Source organism: Asterias rubens, chromosome 16 (genome assembly GCF_902459465.1).
Source record: "Asterias rubens chromosome 16, eAstRub1.3, whole genome shotgun sequence".
NCBI classification, from domain to species: domain Eukaryota; kingdom Metazoa; phylum Echinodermata; class Asteroidea; order Forcipulatida; family Asteriidae; genus Asterias; species Asterias rubens.
Window position 1 is genome coordinate 11,813,371 of NC_047077.1, and position 23,965 is coordinate 11,837,335.

At 37.8% G+C, this 23,965-nt stretch overlaps 2 protein-coding genes across 3 annotated transcripts; both read right to left on the reverse strand.

Annotated features, from left to right (window-relative positions):
* Window positions 1-1,154: 1,154 nt before the first annotated feature.
* Window positions 1,155-13,796, reverse strand: LOC117300937 (leucine-rich repeat and coiled-coil domain-containing protein 1-like). 2 transcript variants are annotated; one of them, XM_033784803.1, is made up of 6 exons: window positions 13,712-13,796; window positions 7,889-8,055; window positions 5,706-6,517; window positions 4,995-5,168; window positions 3,548-3,748; window positions 1,155-1,488 (listed from the first exon to the last, which is right to left on the reverse strand). In XM_033784803.1, the coding sequence occupies exons 2-6, from the start codon at window positions 8,031-8,033 to the stop codon at window positions 1,342-1,344; spliced, it is 1,479 nt and encodes a 492-aa protein (XP_033640694.1). In that variant the 5' UTR covers window positions 8,034-8,055; window positions 13,712-13,796; the 3' UTR covers window positions 1,155-1,341. The 2 variants fall into 2 exon arrangements, with proteins under 2 accessions (XP_033640694.1, XP_033640693.1); XM_033784802.1 differs by lacking the exon at window positions 13,712-13,796 and adding an exon at window positions 9,501-10,067.
* On the reverse strand, window positions 13,577-21,975 carry LOC117300938 (transmembrane protein 241-like). Its single transcript, XM_033784804.1, has 10 exons — window positions 21,842-21,975; window positions 20,741-20,862; window positions 20,193-20,274; window positions 19,285-19,388; window positions 18,484-18,535; window positions 17,448-17,545; window positions 16,802-16,872; window positions 15,680-15,749; window positions 15,021-15,182; window positions 13,577-13,861 (listed from the first exon to the last, which is right to left on the reverse strand). Exons 1-10 carry the CDS (start codon window positions 21,908-21,910, stop codon window positions 13,726-13,728), a joined length of 966 nt encoding a protein of 321 aa, XP_033640695.1. The 5' UTR covers window positions 21,911-21,975; the 3' UTR covers window positions 13,577-13,725.
* Window positions 21,976-23,965: the final 1,990 nt, after the last annotated feature.

A 23,965-nucleotide genomic window follows, 5' to 3' on the forward strand; every position in this document is an offset into this window, starting at 1 on the left:
CTTCAATTTAAAAGAGTGGAAGACCACTCGAAAAAGAGTTGTCCCTCATATGGCTCTTCAAAAAGAGTGGTGGTTATTTCACTCTTTTAGAGAGGTTTCACTTCAGGAGTGAGTGAAAAATCACTCAAAAAGATGCAAACTTCAATTTAAAAGAGTGGAAGACCACTCGAAAAAGAGTTGTCCTTCATATGGCTCTTCAAAAAGAGTGGTGGTTATTTCACTCTTTTAGAGAGGTTTCACTTCAGGAGTGAGTGAAAAATCACTCAAAAAGATGCAAACTTCAATTTAAAAGAGTGGAAGACCACTCGAAAAAGAGTTGTCCTTATATGGCTCTTCAAAGAGTGCTTTTCACTCTTTTACATTAAGAGAGCACAGTGAAACAGATTATAAAAACCGAATATACATTGATACCTCACGATGCAATGTCTCAGATAACATGCAGCTGTAGGCCTATAGGTTCTTATGGTCATTAATTTTAGCCTATGACTACCTACACAATGGGATTTGAGACATTGGTGAGTTTTCAATGGTTTGCGATACCAGTGTGTGTCTACTTGTCAGGTAGATTGTTTTTCTTCGTAGAATACAGATTAATAATTCAGGAGACCTCTCATTTCTGAAAAATACTACCTTGGCGGAGGTAGAAAATCGGCTGAGACATATATTAACTTCATCGGATTGACGATGACTGAGACCAATACGGAACTCACTCCGTGATAGTGAAGTTTAGAACAAGAAGTCCACTTGAACCACCAAAGCTTTAGTAGTACATGTAGTCCCATCTGATTTCCCTACCTTCTACCCAGGTAGTAGTTAAAAAGCAGGACAGCTCTTTTCAGAACTCTTAAGTCTTCCGAATTCTGTAAAATCTACTTCACTGTAGCAGATTATAAAGCATTACCAAAATCTACTTGGCAAGTAGATATACAAATGGTGTTACCGCAAACCAAATAATATAATACCTAAGGTCTTCACTGCAATTTAAAGGAACTGCACACGTTTGGTAAGTACTCAAAATGTATATTAGCATAAGAATTTACTTGTTAACGACCAAAGGAGAGTTGTTGATAGTATAAAACATTGTGAGAAATGCTCTCTCTGAAGTAACCTAGTTTTTGAGAAAGAGGTAGTTTCTCACTAAAATAATAAAAGACTTCTGGCTAGAAGACTTTTATTCCTATCTGAAAGCACACTAATTTGTACAACAAGAGTGTTTTTTCTTTCATCAGTTTCCTCAATAACCAATTGACTGGCTATATGTTTGAATACAACAAGTGAGAAGAGTGGTCTTTGACAATTACCAATAGTGTCCAGTGTCTTTAAGACAGATGTGAAGTCCTGCTACTTAGGTTTCTTCTTCTTGAGATGGCTGATAATATTCGCCTTCTGTGTTGGACTGTAACTCAGCATTGATAACATGACACTCAGATTGATATCTGACTGCTTGTCTGTTAGGTAATAGTACACAGCGCTCTTCAAGATCTCCACCTGCAAGAAATATCAACATCAATAATTGATATCATCAATAATTGATATCATCATTACACAGCACTCTTCAATATCTCTTCCTAAATGTCAATATTTATAATTGATACCATCGACACCTGCACCAATATCAATGCCAACGTAAGTAATTTATCGATTGTACACATTTTTGCTTTCAACATAATGATTATATAAACATCAATACCGCTTGTCTATCATTATCAAATTATTTTCATCTCCTGCATGTTGCCAATGTCGATATCATAATCATTATCACATGCACCAATATTTGGATCAGCACGAAAAGTAAACAATAACAACAAATACATCATTCTCTTCACAACAACAACAATCAGGAAGGTTGACCAATTATTGAAAACCCATATTATTTCCATGGTCATCAACTACATTAAAACTAAAAATGTTTACCAAGCAAATCTCTCCCACATAATTCCATAAGGTTGGGACCACATAAAATTCCATAAGGTTGGGACTACAATGGTCCTAAAAGTTAGAATACGCGCAGGGCTTGCAGAGTCTATAGCCTGCAAGCTCGGTGGTCTAATGAACATATTCAATAACTCTATTGAATGGCAAAGGTCGTTGGTTCGAATCCCACCAAAGTACAAGTAGTATGCCTTAAAACACAGCAGTGAATGGATTAAATCAAAAATCTTATTGAATAACCTAAAAGATTATCTTATTTTGGTTTTACACATATACACCTATGTGTGTTAATTAGCACTGTATACTCAATATTTCCCGATCTCATGGTCTATACTATGGTCTTTATGATAACTGCCTTGAGCTTGAATGGATCGATATAATGTAACATTTGATCAGAGGAGATTTGTGTCATTGTTTAGGACACGTCCAGATGGTCTTTTGTTTGTGGTATGTAGCCACAGGCATTTCTCAAATTTGTTTAAAGGGAATGCATCGTTTGGTAATCACTCTTTAAATGAATTACAAACAAAACATTTTAATCTGTGAAAAACAGTTCATGCATAAGTCGTTTCTCAAATTTCAGAGGGTTTCTGTGGTGTTGAACTTGAATGCTGCAGCCTTTAAACAATGCTTTACCATCATCGCTTTGTCCCTCAGATGTGACATTAAGCCGTAGGCCTCGTGTACAAGGATTTGTAGTGCATGTAATACAACCCACAAAGGCGGAAGATAGGAGTTAACATTTCTGGTTCACATAGCAAGCACCATTGTTTACAAGTTTTCCCGGGGTTGAGAGCTACAGTGATGAGGTTCGCAACTTATTAGACATATTCATAACCATAAATGAATTACGAAAATCTACTCAAAGGTGGTAGAATACAGTAGCAAGACAGGTTCTCAGAAGAACAAGTCTACACTGTAAGATAGATAGTACACACCAGGGCCCAATTTCATAAAGCTGCTAAGCACAAAAATTTGCTTAGCATGAAATTTCTTCCTTGATAAAAACATGATTACCAACCAAATTTCCATGTAATTATCAGGATAACCAAACAACAGCTGAATACCAGTAACGAGCAATATGCAACAAATAGAAATTTGGTTTGTAACTCTGTTTTTATTACGGAAGAAATTTCATGCTAAGCAAATTTTCGTGCTTAGCAGCTCTATGAAATTGGGCCCTGGTGTTACAGTGAACTAAATATACATTGATACCTCACCATGCAATGTATCAAATCCCATAATATCTCATCTTATGATGAATCTGAATGTTTTGTGAAAATGATCCCGGGTCCTGTATTCACCCATTCCCCCATTTGTGGCGTGTCATGGCTGAGCGGTTAAGAGCACCGGATTCAAGCTCTGGTGTTTGATCAGCAGAGTGTGGGTCCGAGTCCCGGTCATTGCTACGTAAAATTTGGGAGGTAGTGCTTTCCTACCAGCCAGGCTTCTGATGGATGATATCCAAGCCTACATCTGTATTGACTGTAAAAGGGGTTACCCTATTTCAGTCCTAGGAGTAGGTGTCAACGACCTATAGATGTAGCCCACACCTTGAAGTGACCTTCAGGCCTTGTGTGTCTGGCAACTTGCATAAAATAAAAATAAAAATTACCTGAGCAGCAGAGTCTGTATCCAGCAGCGGACTCTTGTGGTAGACATCCTCACGGAACGTCTGTCTGAGTTTCTCCAATTCTTGTTCTTTCTTCTCAAGACTCTTAACCAGATGGCGAGTTGGAGCATCTTTAGTCGGAGCAGTAGCAATGGCTGAACACATCAGATCTTCCTCTTGGTCGATCAGCTGGGCTTCACGCCCCTGAAATGGGTCCAAGGAAAATAATTCATAGATGAAAATTTGCAGAGAAGATAAAGAACATTAGTTTTGGTTTTACCCATATACACAGATGTATGTCAGCACAGTATACTTAGTACTTTCCAAAGCTCTGTGTAATTCTAGAGCAGTGTCATACCAACAAGACCACCGAGATTGTCCGGTAGCTAGAGGCAGTTTAAATCCTAATTTAAAGGGGGGGGGGGTGGGGATGGGTGACCTTTTGCTGCCATTTATTTGTGAATTTTTCGATCTCATGGGGTGGGGATTGGGCAAAAAAGGAGTCCCCCCTAAAAACTGAGGGACTGTAAACCTTGCACTGTATAAACAGTTTCAGACTGAAAATGTAGGCCTACAGTAATTGCTGTATACGTTTATTCCCCTAAAAAAAAAATACTTTCAACAGAAAACATAGACGGCGCCAATGATCAAATTGTTTTTGTCTAAATGTGTTTGTTGGCATTTTTACATCGTGGGGAAAGAGCAGCTGCCTGTAGATCAATGTCACTGCCTTTGGCTGTTCAATATGTGGCATGGTGTATCTTTGTTTTAAAGGCACTGGACACTATTGGTAATTACTCAAAATAATTGCATAAAAATACACTTGGTAACAAGCAATTGATGATACCCAAGCCTACATTCGTATGGACTGTGAAAGGGGTAACACTGTTTCAGCCCTAGGAGTAGGTGGCAACGGCCTCTGAAAAAAATAATTGTAGCCCACACCTTGAAGTGGCTTTAGGCCTTGTGTGTCGGGCGACTTGCATAAAAAACAAACCAAAAAACATAGAGCTGTTGATAGTATAAGACATTCTGATAAACGGCTGCCTCTGAAGTAAGAGGTCATTTCTAACTCAAATAGTAAAAGACTTATAAGGCCTGAAGCCTTTTATTATGCATCTTAAAAGCACACGAAGTTGAGCAACAAAGGTTGTTTTTCTCTTTCATTATTCTCATGCAACTTTCATGACCAATTGAGTCAGTCACTGCTCTAATTGGTTCTCCTGAAAAAAAAACCTGGAGTGTGTTTTGGCGACCCCTAACCAAAGCCCAACCAACTCAAAAAGTCGGTTACCGGTTGGTTTGAGCAACATCGTCACCGCGCTCAACCGAACACGCGAAAACGCTCAACCGATGACCAATGTTACTGGTTGGGGTCGCCAAAACACACTCCTGTGGTTGGAGTTTATAACTGAAATGAAAGTAAGATTGAACGGAATTTCGTCCCCACCTTCTGATACATATCCAGGTATCTCTGTTGATGAACCGCTTCTTTATCCTCTAATTCTTTCTTCATGTCTTCGATTTGTTGCTTGAGAGAGGCCGAAGTGCGTTCCTCGCTTTCAAGCAATTCTTGTCGCTCATTTATTGTGCGTTCTCTCTGCACAATATCCTGCTCCAATGACTGTTAAATATACAAAAATATATGAAAACAAATTTAATATATCAAATAATATACCACAAGGGAAACTGACTGGGTACATTTTTAAATGATTTTGGGTTGAACAAAGAAAAATTGACTAGAGCGGGATTTGAACCAACGACCTCCGGTTTAACGTGCCGGCGCTCTACCAACTGAGCTATCTAGCCCTATGTTGGTGGTCTCCCAATTTTAATGGTATAATTGAAAAGATAAAAGAGATTAAATGGAGATGGGCAGGCCGCAGCCCCATAGGTCAAGGGTCCAAGACAACAGGCCTAATTTCATAAAGCAGTTAAGCAGAAAATACTGTTCAAACTTCTCTGCTACGCACAAAATGAGTGAGGCACCAGTCACAACAACGTAAACTCAATGGAATGTTATCTGGTAACCTGTTTTTGCTGAGCAAATTTTCCTGTGCTTAGCAGGTTATTTTGCTTAAGAGCTTAATGAAATTGGGCCCTGGCGTAAAAACTAAAGCCTCGATGATGATGAAGAAGAACGATATGGTACCGTACTCACCTTAATTTGATCGAGAAGAAGCTCAATTTCTTCATTTTTCTGGTTCCGTAACTTTTCCAAATCTCTCTCCTTCTCTTCCTCAAAGTGCTGAATCCGCTCAGTCTGCTCTTGTATAACCTTTTGCAATTTCAAAATATGAGAGTTCGATTCACGTAACTGTCTGTCTTTCTGTTGAAGGGGCGTCAGGTACTTGTCAGCTGATAAGGGGGGCTGTGGGCATTGGTGAGGCGCTGGATAAGGTTGTGTTGAGTCGGAGTGATTCGCTTGCTGGGTCTTCAAGCGATTTGTCGATGGTGGTGGGGTCTTCTTCGCAGGGCCAGATAAACCAAAGAGATGATGCGACTCAGCAAACCCTTGCCTTGCTGCGGCGGAGCCCTGAGCAGTGGAAGCTGCAGAAGCCTTGTTGCTGATCAACTGTTCTTTACTTTTGAAATCACTGATTGGAGTCGCACCTTTGCTGGAGGCCACCTCTGTCAAATCCCTTTCCGAGTTTTCATCGCTGCTTGCTGTGCTTTGACTGAGAGATCTTCTGATCTTCGTCGTTTTACCCTGAGCAGGTTCAGGCTTATGGTTGTTGGCAACTACCTCTAGATTGACCTGGCGTTTAAATCCAAATTTCTGTGCTAGGGGTAGGGCTGGGTCAGACCTGGTGCGATTTCGCAGCTGTGAAGATTTGGTCTCCTGTGGTTTGCTTGCGTGGTTTGTGATTTGCTTGGTCTTGGCCTGTCCGCCGTCAGCCTTGACTGATTGTGTTAAATCATCTTGTTTTGCAACATCCAATGGATCGTCTCTGTTATGATTTTCATCCATATCTGGGATTGAGAAAGGAGCATCATAAATTTGTTTTGCTCTCTATAAAGCTACAATAAATGGAGTCGTTTTTAACAATGTTTCCTAACATCAATCTCTCCCCAGTGCTCTTTATCACATAAGTTAATTTGTTGAGCAATTAGCAAAGGTTGCCCTCCCTTTAATTGTTTATGCAAACACCTGATATGTTTCTATGTAAATAAATTGTAGATACCTGCGCCTTATCTAAAATATATTATGCACAGCTACCAACACACGCGATCCATGCACAGTTTATAACCTCTCCAAAACCTATTAACTATATTGTTACCAATATTTATGTATTCCTAGCGAATCTTTTATTTACTCTTTAGTCTGAAGAGGTATTATTGTAATCCATTGTTATGCTAAAAGAAATGACATCTGTTTATGCATCGACTACTGTAAAGTCAAAAAAATACAGATGGTGAACCTTGTCGCATAAAAGCTGTAAGTCAATGGTTGCACAATAATATAATGAGACGTTGTAACCGCGAACCTCTCTTAGTGCTAATGAGACTAATTGAGGCTTGGGTAAATTTGTTTTATCGATTTGTTGATTGACCAATTTTTTTTATATATCTCTTTTTTTTTTTGGGGGGGGGGTTGACTTTGAAATAAAAAACTATTTTAGATTATTAATTTAATGTACGAGTCATTTGCTGTCATCATTTGCAGTCATCCAATTTCTAGGATTATTTGGGACTTACAAATAAAGTGAGAAAGTGGAATAAGCAAACTGCTTACCAACCAAACATTTTACAAACACGATTTAGTTTGTGTAGGCCCCTAATGCCCTCAGATGCATGGTAATACAGCTTCCGTCAATCTATTTCGAAGTCTATAAAAACATAGATTTGTAAAATAAAGTTATTGAAGTCTAACACAGAGTTCGAGATTAATTTGCGCCCATACTACTTATAAAAAGGACCTATATAGTACAATAAAATTATAGTTTGACCCTTGCAGATTCTTTCTCAAAGGCTAAAACAAATGACAACACAACACAACTCATGAAACAAGTCAAATTTGAAACCTTGCATGGTGAGGTTTTGAGCATCAAGGCCCAATTTCATAGAGCTGCTTCTAAAAGCACAAAAAGTAGCTTAACTTTATAACAAAATTATGCTTACCAGATTATGGTTTCCAGCCAAACTACTGATGTACAATTTGTCACTGTTATCCTGCTAATGTCTGCTTCCCAGAAAATTGTTAAGAACTTTTTTCTGCTTAAGCAGCTCTATGAGGTTGGGCCCTGGTGAAATCTCTTTTCTGAACAGTGTTGTTTTGAGAAGAACAAGTAGTTGACACCACACATAGACAATAATTGATATCTTTTAGACATTGTTACCAACCTGTATTCAGTTTCTGGTTGTCCATAGCAGGTTCACTGTCCTCAGGGTTTCTCTCTAGTTGGTGTTTGGTCGATGAGTTTCCATTCTCTTGGCTCTCCACTAGGACTCCTCCCCCATTAGGTAAAGACACTTTGGTATCTTCCATAAATGTGGTCGCTCTCTGTTCTCTGTTTTAGGGAGGATTGGTAAATATCAATATAAAAAAAACTGGCAAAATATACATGATATAGGCCTTTGTGTTAATTTTTCTTCTTAAAATTCATCAAAATAACAAACTTGGGAAATTAAAGGCACTGGACACGTTTGGTGAGTGTCAAAGACCAGTATTCTAACTTGGTGTAGGGCTTATCCCAACATCTGCACTAAAATAATAAATCTGTGAAAATGTGGACTCAATTGGACATTATAGTTGCAAGAGAAAAAGGAAAGCAAAAACACCCTTGTTGTACAAAAAGTGTGCACTTTCAAATGCCTAATAAAAGGCTTCAGGCATGAATGAAGTCTTTTAATATTTTAGTGAGAAATTATCTCTTTTTCTATATGCTAACAATTATATTTTAGTAAATACCAATAGTGTCCAGTGCCTATAATAATTATAGATGTTAGTTTTATGTTTGTTAAAATACATGAAATAACGAACCTGCAAAATATTGGGTTCAAACCATTGTGTGAGTCAGGAGGAAATAGTGAAAACATATGCTGTCAAAAATTGTTAGTTGTAACAACCTAAATAAGCAGATTTTGTTTGTTAAGGTTTTCAGCAGAATTTTCTCCAACATGACTGCATTTCAGAGCAGTTAATGATTCTCTATGAAGCACATTAGTAATACCCCCCAAAAATACATTAAAGTTTCAAATTGAAAACAGAAGAAAATGTAAAAACAGCACCACAAATAAATTTGTATCTTAAATTTTATTTTGTATTTCTAAATGTTTTTTGTATATTGTTTAAAAATCTTGTTTTCTTTTAAACTGTGTATTTTAAACACGATTCAGCCTTTGGCTAGGGTGTTTGAAATCTTTTAATAAACCAATTAAAATAACACTAAAAAACACCCACAAATGTACAGGTGCACAGTATAAACTTCAAAATCTATAAGCTTCCAGATTGAAATTAAAATAGGATATTTTTATATTAATTTTGGTTTTTACCCTTATACCGATGTGTGTTAGCACTGTATACTCAGTACTTTCCTGAGTCCTGTACCCATACACCGATGTGTGTTAGCACTGTATACTCAGTACTTTCCTGAGTCCTGTACCCATACACCGATGTGTGTTAGCACTGTATACTCAGTACTTTCCTGAGTCCTGTACCCATACACCGATGTGTGTTAGCACTGTATACTCAGTACTTTCCTGAGTCCTGTACCCATACACCGATGTGTGTTAGCACTGTATACTCAGTACTTTCCCGAGTCCTCTGAAAAAAAAACACAGGCATAGCACTTTAGTAACCACATGCCTAGACAGGTGATTTTTTTCACAGGACATGTGAAAGTACTGAGTATACAGTACTCACACACATCAGTGTAAGGGTAAAACCAACATTAATATTATTTATCCCGATGCAAATTTAACATCTATGCTATTTTTATCCTAAATTATTTACCTTTTTATGATCCACGCAACAAGCTGTAGAGGTCTACATCTAAAAAGGTCCACAGTAAAAAGAGATGGCAGCAGTTTGCACACATCCCGTTATGAGAATTTGCAGTAACTGTACCACCATCTGGGTGTATAGACATTCATTATAACAATGGCCACCGGCAAACTAGACACCGTCATCCAATGACAACAGATTTGCATCCCTGATATTAGTCCTGTAATATTAGTGTTTATTTTGTACAATGCACAAACATATCTATTTGTAATGTAGTAGACAGCACTTGTAAGTTGTTATGTTGTATGAGTGTATTGGTCATGACCCAAGTAAGATTTGTAGAGCTGTAATATCAAAGGGTGTATGATCCAGAGCTCTCTGAATGATGTGTGGGATTGCCTATAATTGCCTATGAAGGGAGGTTGAACCAGGCCCGACAAAAAATCATGAAAATAAAAAAGGAAAAAAAGACAGCCCATTTAATATTTTAAAACAATGGTTAGCAAAGAGGAGTAAATGGCTCGAAATGGGCCTTCACTTTCAAAACAATTCTTTTAAATTTCAATTCTTTTTTTATATTCGCTACCACCCCCTAATTTATATGGGATTTTCCTGGTTACAGCCCGGGTGGAACGGATCATAGATGTATAGTGCTCAATATGGGGCATGGGGGGGGGGGGTGTTTTCCAGTTGCTAGCCTGTAGGCCAGTTAATGGCAAGATGGATTTTTTAGTGACCTTTCACAAGTTGTTGGCAGTAATTAACCATAGAAAATTACTATTTTTATCCTAGTATGATAAAAAACAGTCAGGACTAGGGGGAAAACAAACCACCAGCCAGTGCATAATTATGAAAATAAAAATTGAGTTTAATCTCCATATAATTTAACAAACGTACAAATCGTTTAATATTAATTGACCATGTGCAACCGATTATAATAAATGAGCTAGTTGAGCCAGGGTTGAGAGTTGATGTCTGTGAAAATACCTGAAAATGGCTTGCGGGCCTGAGTCTGACCTAGGGCCTGAGTCTCACCTAGGGCCTGAGTCTCACCTAGGGCCTGAGTCTCACCTAGGGCCTGAGTCTCACCTAGGGCCTGGGTCTCACCTAGGGCCTGGGTCTCAACTAGACCCTGGGTCTCAACTAGACCCTGGGTCTCAACTAGACCCTGGGTCTCAACTAGACCCTGGGTCTCAACTAGACCCTGGGTCTCAACTAGACCCTGGGTCCCAACTAGACCCTGGGTCTCAACTAGACCCTGGGTCTCAACTAGACCCTGGGTCTCAACTAGACCCTGGGTCTCAACTAGACCCTGGGTCTCAACTAGACCTTGGGTCTCAACTAGACCCTGGGTCTCAACTAGACCCTGGGTCTCAACTAGACCCTGGGTCTCAACTAGACCCTGGGTCTCAACTAGACCCTGGGTCTCAACTAGACCCTTGGTCTCAACTAGACCCTGGGTCTCAACTAGACCCTGGGCCTCAACTAGACCCTGAACCTCCCAGGGCCCAATTTCATTAAGCTACATGTAGTAAGCAGAAAATCCTACTTGACAAATTTCTTTGCTAAGCAAAAACTGAGTTGGGCAGTTACAACAAAGTAAACTTTATGTAACTTTGCCTGGTAACCTGTTTCAGTAAGCAATACTTTTGTGTGCTTAGCAAGTTTTTTGTGCTTAGCAGGTTTTATGAAACCGGGCTCAGATGTTCACAAGTTTTACAGACTCTGTGTATCAACAGAAATACAACACCTTGTGTAGGACACCATGTGGACCACTTCTCTCTCCCTCCCCCTTAAAGGGCAGGTATAGACGATGTGACCTATGTTAACATTCAAACAGCCCTCTGTTGACAAAACACTGTATACGTCATGTTTCCTTTGGCAAAAAGATGCGAAGTCATGCTGTGCATACACTTTCTAGCTGGCTGCCAAAACACAAAGGTTTTGCCCAGCGGTAAGCACGCGAATCATGTTATGGTTTTCGAGTGACGTCAGAGGTCACATTGTCTTTACCTTTGGTTATTACTCTAAAAGTTAATGGTCTTGTAAACCTTACTTTCTTAGCTCTGGAGAGCAGTCAATATTAAACAACATTGCTAGTAAGAAATGCACAGTTTTAGAGAAATGTTTCATCCAAACATTTAAATCTGAGAAACCTTTTCTTAAGCATCTCTTCAAAGCAAACAACTCTATGCAAAAGTTGAGGGTGTTTTTCTCCGTCAATTTCCTGAAACTGTTCACAGGCTAGTTAAAGGAACATTACATAATTGGTAGGGAACAAAATCGTAAAGATCACAGATTTACATTAAACTTACACGGCCTAATGATGATGATACTAGAAAACATCCCTTTAAACGTTTCTGTCTAAAATGTCATATTTGATGAGAAACAACTTATCTAGCTTCGCGTTTGGAGTTTATCGCTCAGTGAGCATTTTATTCATATTTTGTTTGCATCGATGTCATGCAAAATGTGTAATCGTTTTTTTACTATTTTCTCGTAACCCAGTTGGCTGATCGCTCTCAAACTTCCCCAGGTTTGTTAGTTTATGTATGTGGTAGATTACATTAAGTGCTTAAACTGCCAGCAATTTTTTTGTAGCAAAACCAATTATGTAATGTTCCTTTATAATGGTCTTTGACAACAACCATAAGTTCACATACCCTGCCTTTAAGAATTTAAACATGATACTAAACAAAATGTTCAGCCTCATTAAAAGGTTGTACCCTTCCTCACCTCTACCCAAAACACCTTACATATACCATGTTAAATGAAGAAAAACAAAATAACCATTGTATTTTACCCTAACAGGCTTTGTCCTGTTCTTGTTCTTGCCTCCGCACGCCATCGAGCCAAACCACTACCAGTTAATCCCCTACAAGGCAGTGCTTCAGAAGCATCTACAATCCCGGCCATATCTCGTAAGCCCCCCTGCCCCCTTTCAATGTTGGTTCTGATTGCATGGTCTTCTGCGTTCTTGTCAACATTTAGTGGGGGGACGGGGGAGAGAGTGCTTCTTGTCAGGGGGAAGTGGACATGGAGGGGTTTTATGTATAACATTGGGAATGGGTGGCCCAAGCATTTTGGCCAAGATTGCAGCAACAGAGTCAAGCATTCTTCTGAAGACGCTCAGAGCATACTGATCATAACGATGAGTCATTAACCACCAGGGCCCAATTTCATAGAGCTGCTAAGCACAAACATTTGCTAAGCATGAAATTTCTTCCCTGATTTAAACAGGATTACCAGCCAAATTTCCATTTGTCACATAGTGCCTGTTACTGGTATTCAGCTTTTGTTTGCTTATCCTGAAAATCACATGGAAATTTGGTTGATAAACCTGTTTTTATCAAGGAAGAAATTTCATGCTAAGCAAATTTTTGAAATTGGGCCCAGTTACTCTCAGAACCAACACTTCTCAAAACGAGAGATTTACTCATGGTTCAACTGCAAACCTTACATGAGATTCATTCTTATTTTTGTTCCTTTCTGACTATTAGAGTCAAATCATTGGAACTTTATTTGTAACCTTCAAAAAAGGCAATTCAAGTAAACCTTAATAAGAGATGTTAAATTTGCATCAGGGATAAAGAATATTAAATTTTTTTTTTACCCATACACCGATGTGTGTTAGCACTGTATACTCAGATTCGTGGGTTTGAATCCCACCCGAGTAACATGCCTGTGATATTCTTTCACAGGACTCGGGGAAAGTACCGAGTATACAGTGCTAACACACATCGGTGTATGGGTAAAAAAAAAAAGGAAAACCTTATTATTATTATTAAACAAGACTCAAAGGCACTGGACATTTTATTTGATAACTACTCAAAATAATTGTTAGCATTATTTAAAACAAAAAATTAACTGGTAACCAGCAATGGAGAGCTGTTGACAGTATAGAACATTGTGAGAAATGGCTCCCTCTGAAGTAACGTAGTCTTTCAGAAAGAGTTAAATTATCACTCAATATTTAAAGACTACAGGGCCTGAAGCTTTTTTTTAGACATCTGAAAGCACATTTTTCTTTCATTAATCTCTTGCAGCTTCGATGACCAATTGATTTCAAATTTTCACACATTGTTATTTTATGGATATGTTGAGATACACCAAGTGGGAATACTGGTCTATGACAATTACCAAAGGTGTCCAATGCCTGTAAGAAAAATACTTTCAAAGCAAAAGCATTTGTATAACAAAGAAGGCAAGTTTTTTCTCACGTCCATTCCAGAGTTCATACACTGTCGAGTTTATTGTCCTCCTTCTTCTCTTTATTTTGATGATCAACTTTGTCCTTGTCTGATTTGGTGGCATTTCTGGTTGTCTTGGTTACCGAGAAAACAGAATAGGCACTGACTCCGAGGAACACACTGAAAGAGACAGAAAATTATTTTAGCTACACATGTAAAACGTACCTTTTCTCAAAAACTACAGCACCTCAGCTAGTATTATTTTAAGATAAGCTTTCTACTGTCATTGTCTTCAAACAATGTAAGTTTAATGTCAATCTGTGAACATTGTGTCTTGTGTTATAAAAAGTAACCAGATCTTTTAATGGGTTTTGGTACCTTTTGTTGTTTTTGGCCATGACATCATTAAAAACTGTAAGGTGTCAAAGTTAAACAAATAAATATACAACAATGAGTTTGTTTTCACAGCAAAGACAAACAATCTTTAAAGACAGTGGACACTATTGGTAATTGTCAACGACTAGTCTTTTCAGTTGGTGTATCTCAACATATACATAAAATAACAAACCTGTGAAAATTTGAGCTCAATCGGTCATCAAATTTGCGAGATATTAATGAAAGAAAAAAACACATTTGTCACACGTAGTTGTGTGCTTCTAGATGGTTGATTTCGAGACCTCAAATTCTAAACCTGAGATCTTGAAATCAAATTCGTGAAAAATTACTTCTTTCTCGAAAACTACATTACTTCAGAGGGAGTTGTTTCTCACAAATTTGTACACTATCATCGTCCCCCCATTACTAGTTACCAAGAAAGGTTTTATGCTTATAAATATTTTGAGTAATTACCAATAGTGTCCACTGCCTTTAAGTCCCAATGCAAATTCCTTTTTTAAACACACCATTTTGGCAAAGAAAATGTAATCATAGACCTTTCCTTTGTTGATAAACAAAGTGAGCCGGTTGGAATGGCCGGCCGAATGTTAGCAAAACAATCAATCGTTCAACAAAAATTATGACAAAATTTTACATTTTCTTTAGATATTCATAAAATAGAAATATCTCTTATGATTTGCTGATTTGTTTCCATTTCCCACAAACTCAACATATTTGTGTAAACTTGAGTAACCTTTCTACAAACTGTGGCCATCTGTTTTTGATTTGCATTTATGGTTTTCCATAGTATTCCAACCTCAGATGGCAAAGACTTGGGCTGAGACATTCCCACATTGCAATAGAGAGGTTTTAAGGAACTGATCCCCAAAAGGGCGGGAATGGTAGACACGCATTTTGCAGAGGGGCGCTCTGCATCTGCTTGGGGTCAAGAGGTTACTCTTACCTTAGAGCCATATCACCAGTTGCTTGTTCCTCAAATACAACCAAGGATGCTATCACTAAGGCTGTCTTGGCATTGGCTACTGCTAGTCTGGTAAGCAGTGACTTGTCTGGTGACTGCCTCACGCTGATACCTGTTAAATTCATCCCTGCACCAAGTACACCACTGTGGAACAGAAAAGACCACGTTTACTATTTTTTCATATTTTTTAGCTGTGTACACCCAAGTAAAGTCTGTTCCCCCCTCAGTTGAAATATTGACTTATGAGGTTAAAAATTACCTTTGAGGGAAAAAGGCTACATATATAAGCTTTGTTGTGATAATTTCAAGGCAATATATGTGGGAGCTACTTTGGATGTATGAGACCTTTTCCTTTATAGCACCATGTAATGGTGTACAAGATGCTGCGGCGCAATATGCTGCCAATCAGACCAGGAACACCCAGTGAACTGAGTTCTTTTATGTGTGCTACACAACACACAGGACTATCGGTTTTTACGTCCCATCCAAAGGACGAGGCATCATGGTTAAGTGTCTTGCTTAAGGACACAGGTAGTCACGACTGGGACTCAAACCCCCGACTCTGCTGATCAGAAACACATGAGCTTGAGTTCGGCGCTCTTAACCGCTCTTAACCAAAACTTTAATAGAACAGTACTTACCTAAGTAAACAACCGATATAAAATTCCATCAGGTACCAATGAGGGAAGTCTCTTGCAAGCATAAGGTCACCTGATAACATAAAAAGAAAGGGTGACAAATAGTTTTTAAAACATTGAGATGATCAAATGAAAGCTTTTAAAATGTAGCCTATAACCCTGGTAATTTTTAACCTCATAAAGGACATTTGTGTGTGCAATTGTTTTGTTAAAAAAAAATAACAACTGCATTTCTATAGCGTCTTACATCTCAGAGGAAAAAAAAAAAAATTATGTATACGATGAATTAAAGGAACACGTTGCCTTGGATCGGTCGAGTTGGTCTTTGAAAAGCGTTTGCACCCGTTTGTTATAAAATGCATATGATTAGAAAGATATTGTAAAAGTAGAATACAATGGTCCACACAAACATGCCTCGAAATTGCACGGTTTTCCTTTTACCTCGTCGACTAACACGGTCGGCCATTTATGGGAGTCAAATTTCTCCTCAATGAACCCAAGTCTCAACACTCCTTGGGCGACAGGTCTGTTTCTTCAGCTGCGCCACGCATGTGGAACTCTAGATCTTGTCGTTGTACCACAAAATTCAAATCTCTTCTTAAAACTAATCTTATGTCACAGGTTTTCAAGGACTGATTTTGTTGCGTCTGTAAACGTGCCTTGAACACCCATCAGGGTGGATATGATCATTACATGTCTTTAAAGGCACTGGACACTGTTGGTAATTGTCAAAGACCAGTCTTCTCACTTGATGTATCTCAACATATGCACAAAATAACTAACCTGTGAAAATTTGAACTCAATTGGTCATCGAAGTTGCAAGATAATAATGGAAGAAAAAACACACTTGTCACACGAAGTTGTGTGCTTTCAGATGCTTGATTTCGGAACCTAAAAATATAATTCTGAGGTCTCAAAGTCAAATTCGTGGAAAATCACTTCTTTCTCGAAAACTACGTTACTTCAGAGGGAGCCGTTTCTCACAAAGTTTTGTACTACCAACAGCTCTCCATTGCTTGTTACCAAGTTAGTTTTTGTGCTAACAATTATTTGGAGTAATTACCAATGTGTCCACTGCCATAATATTATGATTTATTATTGCCACAAAAATGTTTACTCTCTCACCTAAAATGACACTTGCAGGAAAGAGAGCGATGACACTGAAGAAATAGCAATACAAGAGCTTCTCCACATCACTGAAATAACAAGAGAAGTAAAAAAATAATAATTATAATAACATATTGATAGAGTCCCTCATGCGAGGGCCTTAAAGGCAGTGGACACTATTGGTAATTACTCAAAATAATTATTAGCCTAAAACCTTTCTTGGTGACGAGTCATGGGGAGAGGTTGATGATATAAAACATTGTGAGAAACTGCTCCCTCTGAAGTGCCATAGCTCAAATTTTCACAGGTTTGATATTTTATGCATGTTGAGATACACCAACTGTGAAGGCTAGTCTTTGACAATTACCAATAGTGTCCACTGTCTTTAAGGCACTTCACAGATACAAACAGAAGCAAAAGCTTAAAGGGTCTGAAGCCGATTTCACGAAATGCTAGGATTAATCCTAAGTTAGGACGAGTTACTCGTCCTAACTCGAGATAGGTCTACATGCTACAGTGCAGGGTTGGGACTCGTCGTAAAAGTCCTAAGATTAATCTTAAGTAACCCCCTTCTCTGTTCGATAAGTGCACTGGTTCCTTTTACGTGCGTTGCACAACACGCAGGACCAATGGCTTTACATATAATAAAAAGAAATTGTCTGACCTGAGGTTGATGGCTGGTCCTCGGACAGTTGAGTATATAGAATAAGAACTTGACGATAAGACGTGAATCATCATCCAATAGTGTCCCTCTTCATCTCGCTGCATCAATAAATACAAACAAAATTGTTCCATTTATTAAAGCCATTGGACACTTTCTGAACAGAACAAAAATTAAAAGTTCACAGATTTACAAATAACTTACAGGGTTTACAGAAGATAATGGTGAAAGACTTCCCTTGAAATATTATTCCATGAAATGCTTTACTTTTTGAGAAAACATAAAATAAACAAATTAAATTCAAGATATTGAGAATAACGGATTTATTATAAACACATGTTATGACACGGAACGAAACGTGCGGAAACAAGGGTGGGTTTTCCTTGTATTTTCTCCCGACGCCAATGACCGATTGAGCCTAAATTTTCACAGGTTTGTTACTTGATAATATATAAGTTGTGATACACGAAGTGTGGGCCTTTGGACAATACTGTTTACCGATGCTGTGCGATTGCTTTAAATCTAGTTCTGAAGTCAAGGATTCTAAACAAAGTGAACTTTGAGCATTGACTTCTTAAAGGCACTGGACACCTTCTGTAATTGTCAAAGACCAGTATTCTCACTTTGTGTATCCCAGCATAATGCATAAAATACAAAATTTTGACTCAATTGGTCATCGAAGTTGCAAGAGAATAATAAAATAGAAAACACCCTTGTTGCAAAAATTGTTGCGCTTTCAGATTCATAAAAAAGGCTTCAGGCCTGTGTCTTAAATATTCGAGTCTGAATCTACCTCTTTCTCAAAGCGTTTCTCACGTTTCTCACAATTTCCTTTTTCTGTTCTTTTACATTTTTACTAGGTATTTTCCAGTTTATAATTATTGTTTTATAGTTGTCTTCTTAGACTTTGATGTTTTTATCTTGTAAATTATTGTCATATTTTTCTTTTTACCTTTTGGTTACAATGTGATAATGCTAATAAAATATACCAATATAAACATAAAATAATTTTTTTGTTTGTTAAATAATTCAATCATACCTGTGGATCAGTTATCCAAGTCAATATTGCAGCAACCACCACTGTCACTAAACTGTGCAACAAAAATCAAAAGATTAAAACAAAGTTTTAGTTAAGCTGCTTAAGCTAAAACAAAATAGCTTAGCACTAACAAGTTTATGCTCACCAGAATAAGTTACCAGCCAAGTTACCGGGGGCACATATGCCATCTGGGACTGATAACCTGCTAAGCAAAAAATCATTAAGCAATGTTTTCTGCTTAAGCAGGACTATGAAAGCCCTGATCTTGAGTTCACAAGATAAACAGTCGAATTTAAACAGTGACATTATTGGTCATCAAGTTATTCCAAGTGCCCCTTCCCTCCCTCCCTCTGGGAAAAAGTCCTAGCTACACTACTGCTCTGAAGGTAAAAGCTGTGAGCAAAGGACCAACTCTAGGTTTATTACAAGGAGCCATTCAAACAGCTTTATACCACGTACCCTGCATATCTTTGGAACTCCATGCTGGTGCAAGCTTCCCCCCATCCTACAATCTAGACTGTTTTAAGAGGAATATCAATTCCTACATTCAGCTCCCCTGAGTTATTTTCATCTTAAATATTATCGTATTGTAACCTCTTACCACGAGTGGATTTTAGTTTTGTTTTAGATTAAATAAAACGAAGAAAGAAAAAAAAAACCACAAAAAACAACAAACAAAAGAAACCATTCAAGTAAAGACTATAGCTCCTTCATCCTCAATACAACTTGCTTTACTCCTCACTTGGAATGGCTGTGCAACAAATTAAAACACATTATTTTAAACATAATTTGGATAATTACCTGGCTTTATTACTTAATGTTGTTGAGTGATTCTTCAAGAAGTTATCTGTTAAATACGCAGGAATCTCGACAATATTTTGGATTGCGACAAATACCGGCACAGCCTGGTCATAGGAGAAGAACAAAATACAGACGACTCTTGTTATAACAAGGTTGTTGGGACTGGCTAAACTACCTCTTTACAAGCGGACAGCCAAACAAAGAAACACAAAGTAGAATGAGAATGTGATCTCATCTTCTTTTAAGAGTGCTCTTTATAACAAGTGAACATCGAGTTGAAAGGAGTGTCAGACCTCTCCTAGCCGAGGAAGAGGCAGGGGGCTCCTTCTAAGAGCCTTGCCTCAACCTTTTACCCCTACCCCCTCCCCTAAATAGAAAAGAAACAACTGACACACATGAGATTAAAATAATACACAAAGGATTTCAGCACTATATAAGAAGCCACCGTCTGTTAAAGACACTGGATACTAATGGTAATCGTCAAAGACCACTCTTCTCAGTTGGTGTATCTTAACATAATTATGCACAAAATACCTAAATTTTGAACTCAATTTGTTGTCGAAGTTGCGTGATAACAATGGAAGAAATAACACCAATGTCACACAAAGTTGTGTGCGTTCAAATGCTTGATTTAGGGACCTCAAAATCTGATTTTGAGGTCTAGAAAACGAATTCAAATATTTAAGTAGAAAATTACTTCCTTCTTTAAAACTATGTTACTTCAGAGGAAGCCGTTTTTCATAATGTTTTATACTATCAACAGCTCTCCATTGCTTGTTACCAAGTACGTTTTTATTATAAAAATTATTTTGAGTAATTACCAAGTGTCTAGTGCCTTTATAATTAACTATTTAAAAATTCAAGTAAATGTTGAGCCTATAATTTTTTCAGATCCTTGGTGTACCTACCAGTTTGGAAAGTGCCTTTGACCCAGAATAAATGCTTAAAACAAAGAACATCATTGCAGGTAACCATGGCAATACAGATGATCTATAAAATTGAAAAACAAAATAACAAAATTAATACAATCAGAAATCTAATGCCTTAGAGTGAAATTTCAGGCTGTTTTGTTTTAAGTGAATCAAGTAAACCAATGCTGAAGTAGAATTAGAATTCATGTAACACCAATACTCTTTATCCCCCCCTGCTGCTAAAATATAAGGTTCGAGCTGAGCTGCCTCTAGCTACTGGGCAATCTCGGTGAGCCAGTCTAGTTTGTAAGACACTTCTCTAGAATTACAAAGGTCCTGGGTTCGAATTCCACCCCAGTAATATGCCTGTGATTTATTTTTTACAGAGATTGGAAAGTACCGAGCATACATTGCTAACACACATTATTGATGTCAATGGGTTAAACAAAAAATTAATAAAAAGTTAGGCCTATATTCATTCACAAAATGTACAGATTTTACAAACACAAACTACTGATTGATTAATTGATTATTTCAGAACTAACCTGTCATAAGATATCTTGTAGTAGCCCTGACTTGCCAATCCATACAGTACAACAGCGCCTACTGCAGTCTGCCATTCTTGAAATAATGTTGGGTACGTGAAGTGCAGAACTGACAAGACATACTGAAATAATTTTGTTACAAAATTGTTAAATTGCAGAATTTGCATTTTGGTAAGAAGACATTTGACCTGACTTGTGGCCATGGTTCCCAGGCACATTTATGGATTAGAGACCGCCGTCAAGGGAACATAGGGCTAGACTAGGTAGGAGTCGAATACTGGTACTCCTAGAACTATGGGGTTCATTCCGCTATTGTCTCCGAAGACAATAGCGGAACGAACCTCATAGTTCTACGAGTAGGAGTCGAAATACTCCTACTTCTACTAGAGCTATAAATAATTATTTTATAAGACAGTTCGTTCCGCTATCGATCCTGGATTCGGTAGCGGAATGAACCTCATAATTCTTGGATACTCCTACCCCCCTAGAAGTAGAACTATGACTATTGACTATAATAATAATAATAATGGAAATTTAGGAGGTTCGTTCCGCTATCTTTACGAACGAGATGATAGCGGAATGAACCACCTACCTAGTTCTGGCTAGGAGTAGTTCTTGGACTAGGACTCATAGGAGTAATTGAAACCCACAACATTCCCTTGTGATTGCAACTGATAAGTGCATCATACATGGACAGCTAAATAAAATGTAAAATTACATTAACTGTAAAAAAGCACAGTGTTACTGCTGGTATGTTACTGCATACAGTGTAATTGTGAATGATTACCATACCAAACCAACTGCTGCCTGCAAAATAAGTACAACATTAAACCATACAGAGGTAGAGTTATTATAAGCACAGTACACTAGACACTGCACACCTCAATTCAATTCATATTGTTCACTGATCACCTAATACTATAGACCCAGCATGCAGTAACTGGGTATACGCGTGTACCAGTTTTCACCCAAACCCACCCAACCCACAAGCAGCATGCTAAGCTAAGTTTAGTTCGATCTCATCTCGACATTCATTTAGTGCAAACTTCAACACTTCACGTTCCAACAAGTTGGCCCTTATTCGCGTTGTTTAATAGTTACCTTGTTCGTGAGGTTTGTGGCTACAAAAAGCACACAGTAGCTGAAAACCAGGGTCCATCCAGAAGCCATGAAAACTCCATGGAAAACACAAAGTGTTGGTCACAAAAACGTGGACATTCAGTCAGTCACCATAAAATCACCTTCCTTCCCGTCAACATTGCACAGCGCCCTCTCTAGGGCGGGGAGGGTAAAGGGTTGGGCGGGGCGGGGCCCGGGGGGGGGGGGGTTGAGAAGTGACTTTTGCACTACTGGGGTCTGTAATTGTCCATAATAAATGGTGTCGTAATATTGTGACATTTTTATACAAATGGGAGGTAAACAAAAAACTAGGGGTTTTGTGGAGCTCACTTCCCATGCACATTCCAAATCACTTCAGGATTTTTCTTAAGACAAATTTTCATGTATTTTGGTAATGAACTGGGGATCATCTTCAAGATGATTAATGGACAGACATTTCTTACAAGATGATAGAAAAACGTGTTCCTTGACAATATCTTTCATGCATTTGAGGAATGTTTCCAGGCAAAACCAAGGCAACTGTGTAGGTTAGGCCTATATAGTGTGGTATTCAAGAAAATAGGAGAATCATCTTGAAGATGTATGGATTGCAACATACAAAAATAGGCCCTAGGTCTGCTTTTGTCTGTCTATTTTACACACTAACACCAAAGTTCTCTTAGTTTTTACAAACAACCATTTAAAAATGGCAATGGGCCTGATTTAATTAACTTTTGAGTAAATTGATTCATTAATTATTTGCAACATCCCTTTCCAGTCATTACAAAATGTCTGTCCTCGTTACAAACAAAATATGTTAAGAGTTGACCACGTAATTTCTCATATAGACCGTTCTTTTGTTGATAAACAAACCACCTTGGCATAGACAGCCAAATAAAATTATTAGAAAAACACTCAATAGTTTAAACGCTATGTTTTATTTTAACCAAACTCATAATTTTCTGCAAACTTTCATTTAAATAAAATACCCCCCATACATGTAATTATTTGTTTTGAGTTCAACAAAATCAACTCAATGTTTGAATTTGTAACATTGTTACAAACAGTAGAGATCTGTTTTTGATTTGCATTATTTATGGCTTGCCATAGTTTTCCAACTTGGGTTGGCAAAAACTCGGCTGCAACTTCGGAAAGAAAGATCTATAACAAGACATGTTTTTCTACAGTCAAGTTGGACATTCAAAGCAATCAGAAGTATCACAACATGAAATTACAAATTAAAACAAACTAAAACCTATTCTTCTGTTTGGCATCAGATTTATTTCATTTCAATATACTTGAACAATAGAATAAAATAAAACAAGAAGTTTAAATAATATTATTGGCTTGGTTAGATTGATGCCTCAAAATTGCACGGTTTTCCTTCTACCTCGTCGACTAACACGGTCGGCCATTTATGGGAGTCAAACTTTTGACTCCCATAAATTAAATGGCCGACCATGTTAGTTCGCACAGTAAAAGGAAAACCACGCAATTTCGAGGCAAACTTGTTTGGATCATTGTATTATACTTTTAAAACATCTTTCCAACCATATGCATTTTATAAAAAAACAGTTACAAACACTTTTTATAGACCAACTCGTCCCATCCAAGGCAACGTGTTCCTTTAAGTAAAAAACATCCTCATTCCTTTCTATTGTTAATTGTTGAGTGCACTTTTATCATTATTGTTGTAAAGCATTGTGATTGTATCTTTTCTGTGTAAGAAAGCTACATAAACGTTTAGTTTATCTATTCATGAATACTTTACAGTTAAAAAACAACTGGTGGGCTATAGTGGCACTGTAACTTCAAAACAAATACAAATACAAATGTCAAATGAATACAATTTAACATAAACTGTTTTATAAATGAAGTTGACATTTCCATGGTAGTGGGGGGGGGGGGGGGAGGTACAGCAGGGGAAAGACATTAATTTGGGAAGGCATTCAATGTATCAAACCATTCAATTGAAATGAGACACCCCCCCCCCCCCCCCCCCCCCCCCCATAAAAATGTCTGGTTATGCCTGTAGTATGCCACTAATAAAAATAATTGTGACATTGAAAAAGTACAAATCAATAATGTACCAGTCGTACCTGGTAAATGGCAAACAATTATTTTTGG

What these genes read in the sequence shown, in the direction of transcription:
- LOC117300937 (XM_033784803.1), bottom strand. Translation starts at nt 8,033, where the DNA reads ATGGAAGATACCAAAGTGTCTTTACCTAATGGGGGAGGAGTCCTAGTG. An exon ending in TTCTTCTCGATCAAATTAAG is followed by an intron (nt 5,169 to 5,705) that starts GTGAGTACGGTA and finishes TATATTTAACAG; the next exon opens with TCATTGGAGCAGGATATTGT. An exon ending in ACCTGGATATGTATCAGAAG is followed by an intron (nt 3,749 to 4,994) that starts GTGGGGACGAAA and finishes GACCCATTTCAG; the next exon opens with GGGCGTGAAGCCCAGCTGAT.
- LOC117300938 (XM_033784804.1), bottom strand. Translation starts at nt 21,910, where the DNA reads ATGGCTTCTGGATGGACCCTGGTTTTCAGCTACTGTGTGCTTTTTGTA. An exon ending in CCACAAACCTCACGAACAAG is followed by an intron (nt 20,863 to 21,841) that starts GTAACTATTAAA and finishes AAATTATTTCAG; the next exon opens with TATGTCTTGTCAGTTCTGCA. An exon ending in ACATTAAGTAATAAAGCCAG is followed by an intron (nt 18,536 to 19,284) that starts GTAATTATCCAA and finishes TTTGTTGCACAG; the next exon opens with TTTAGTGACAGTGGTGGTTG.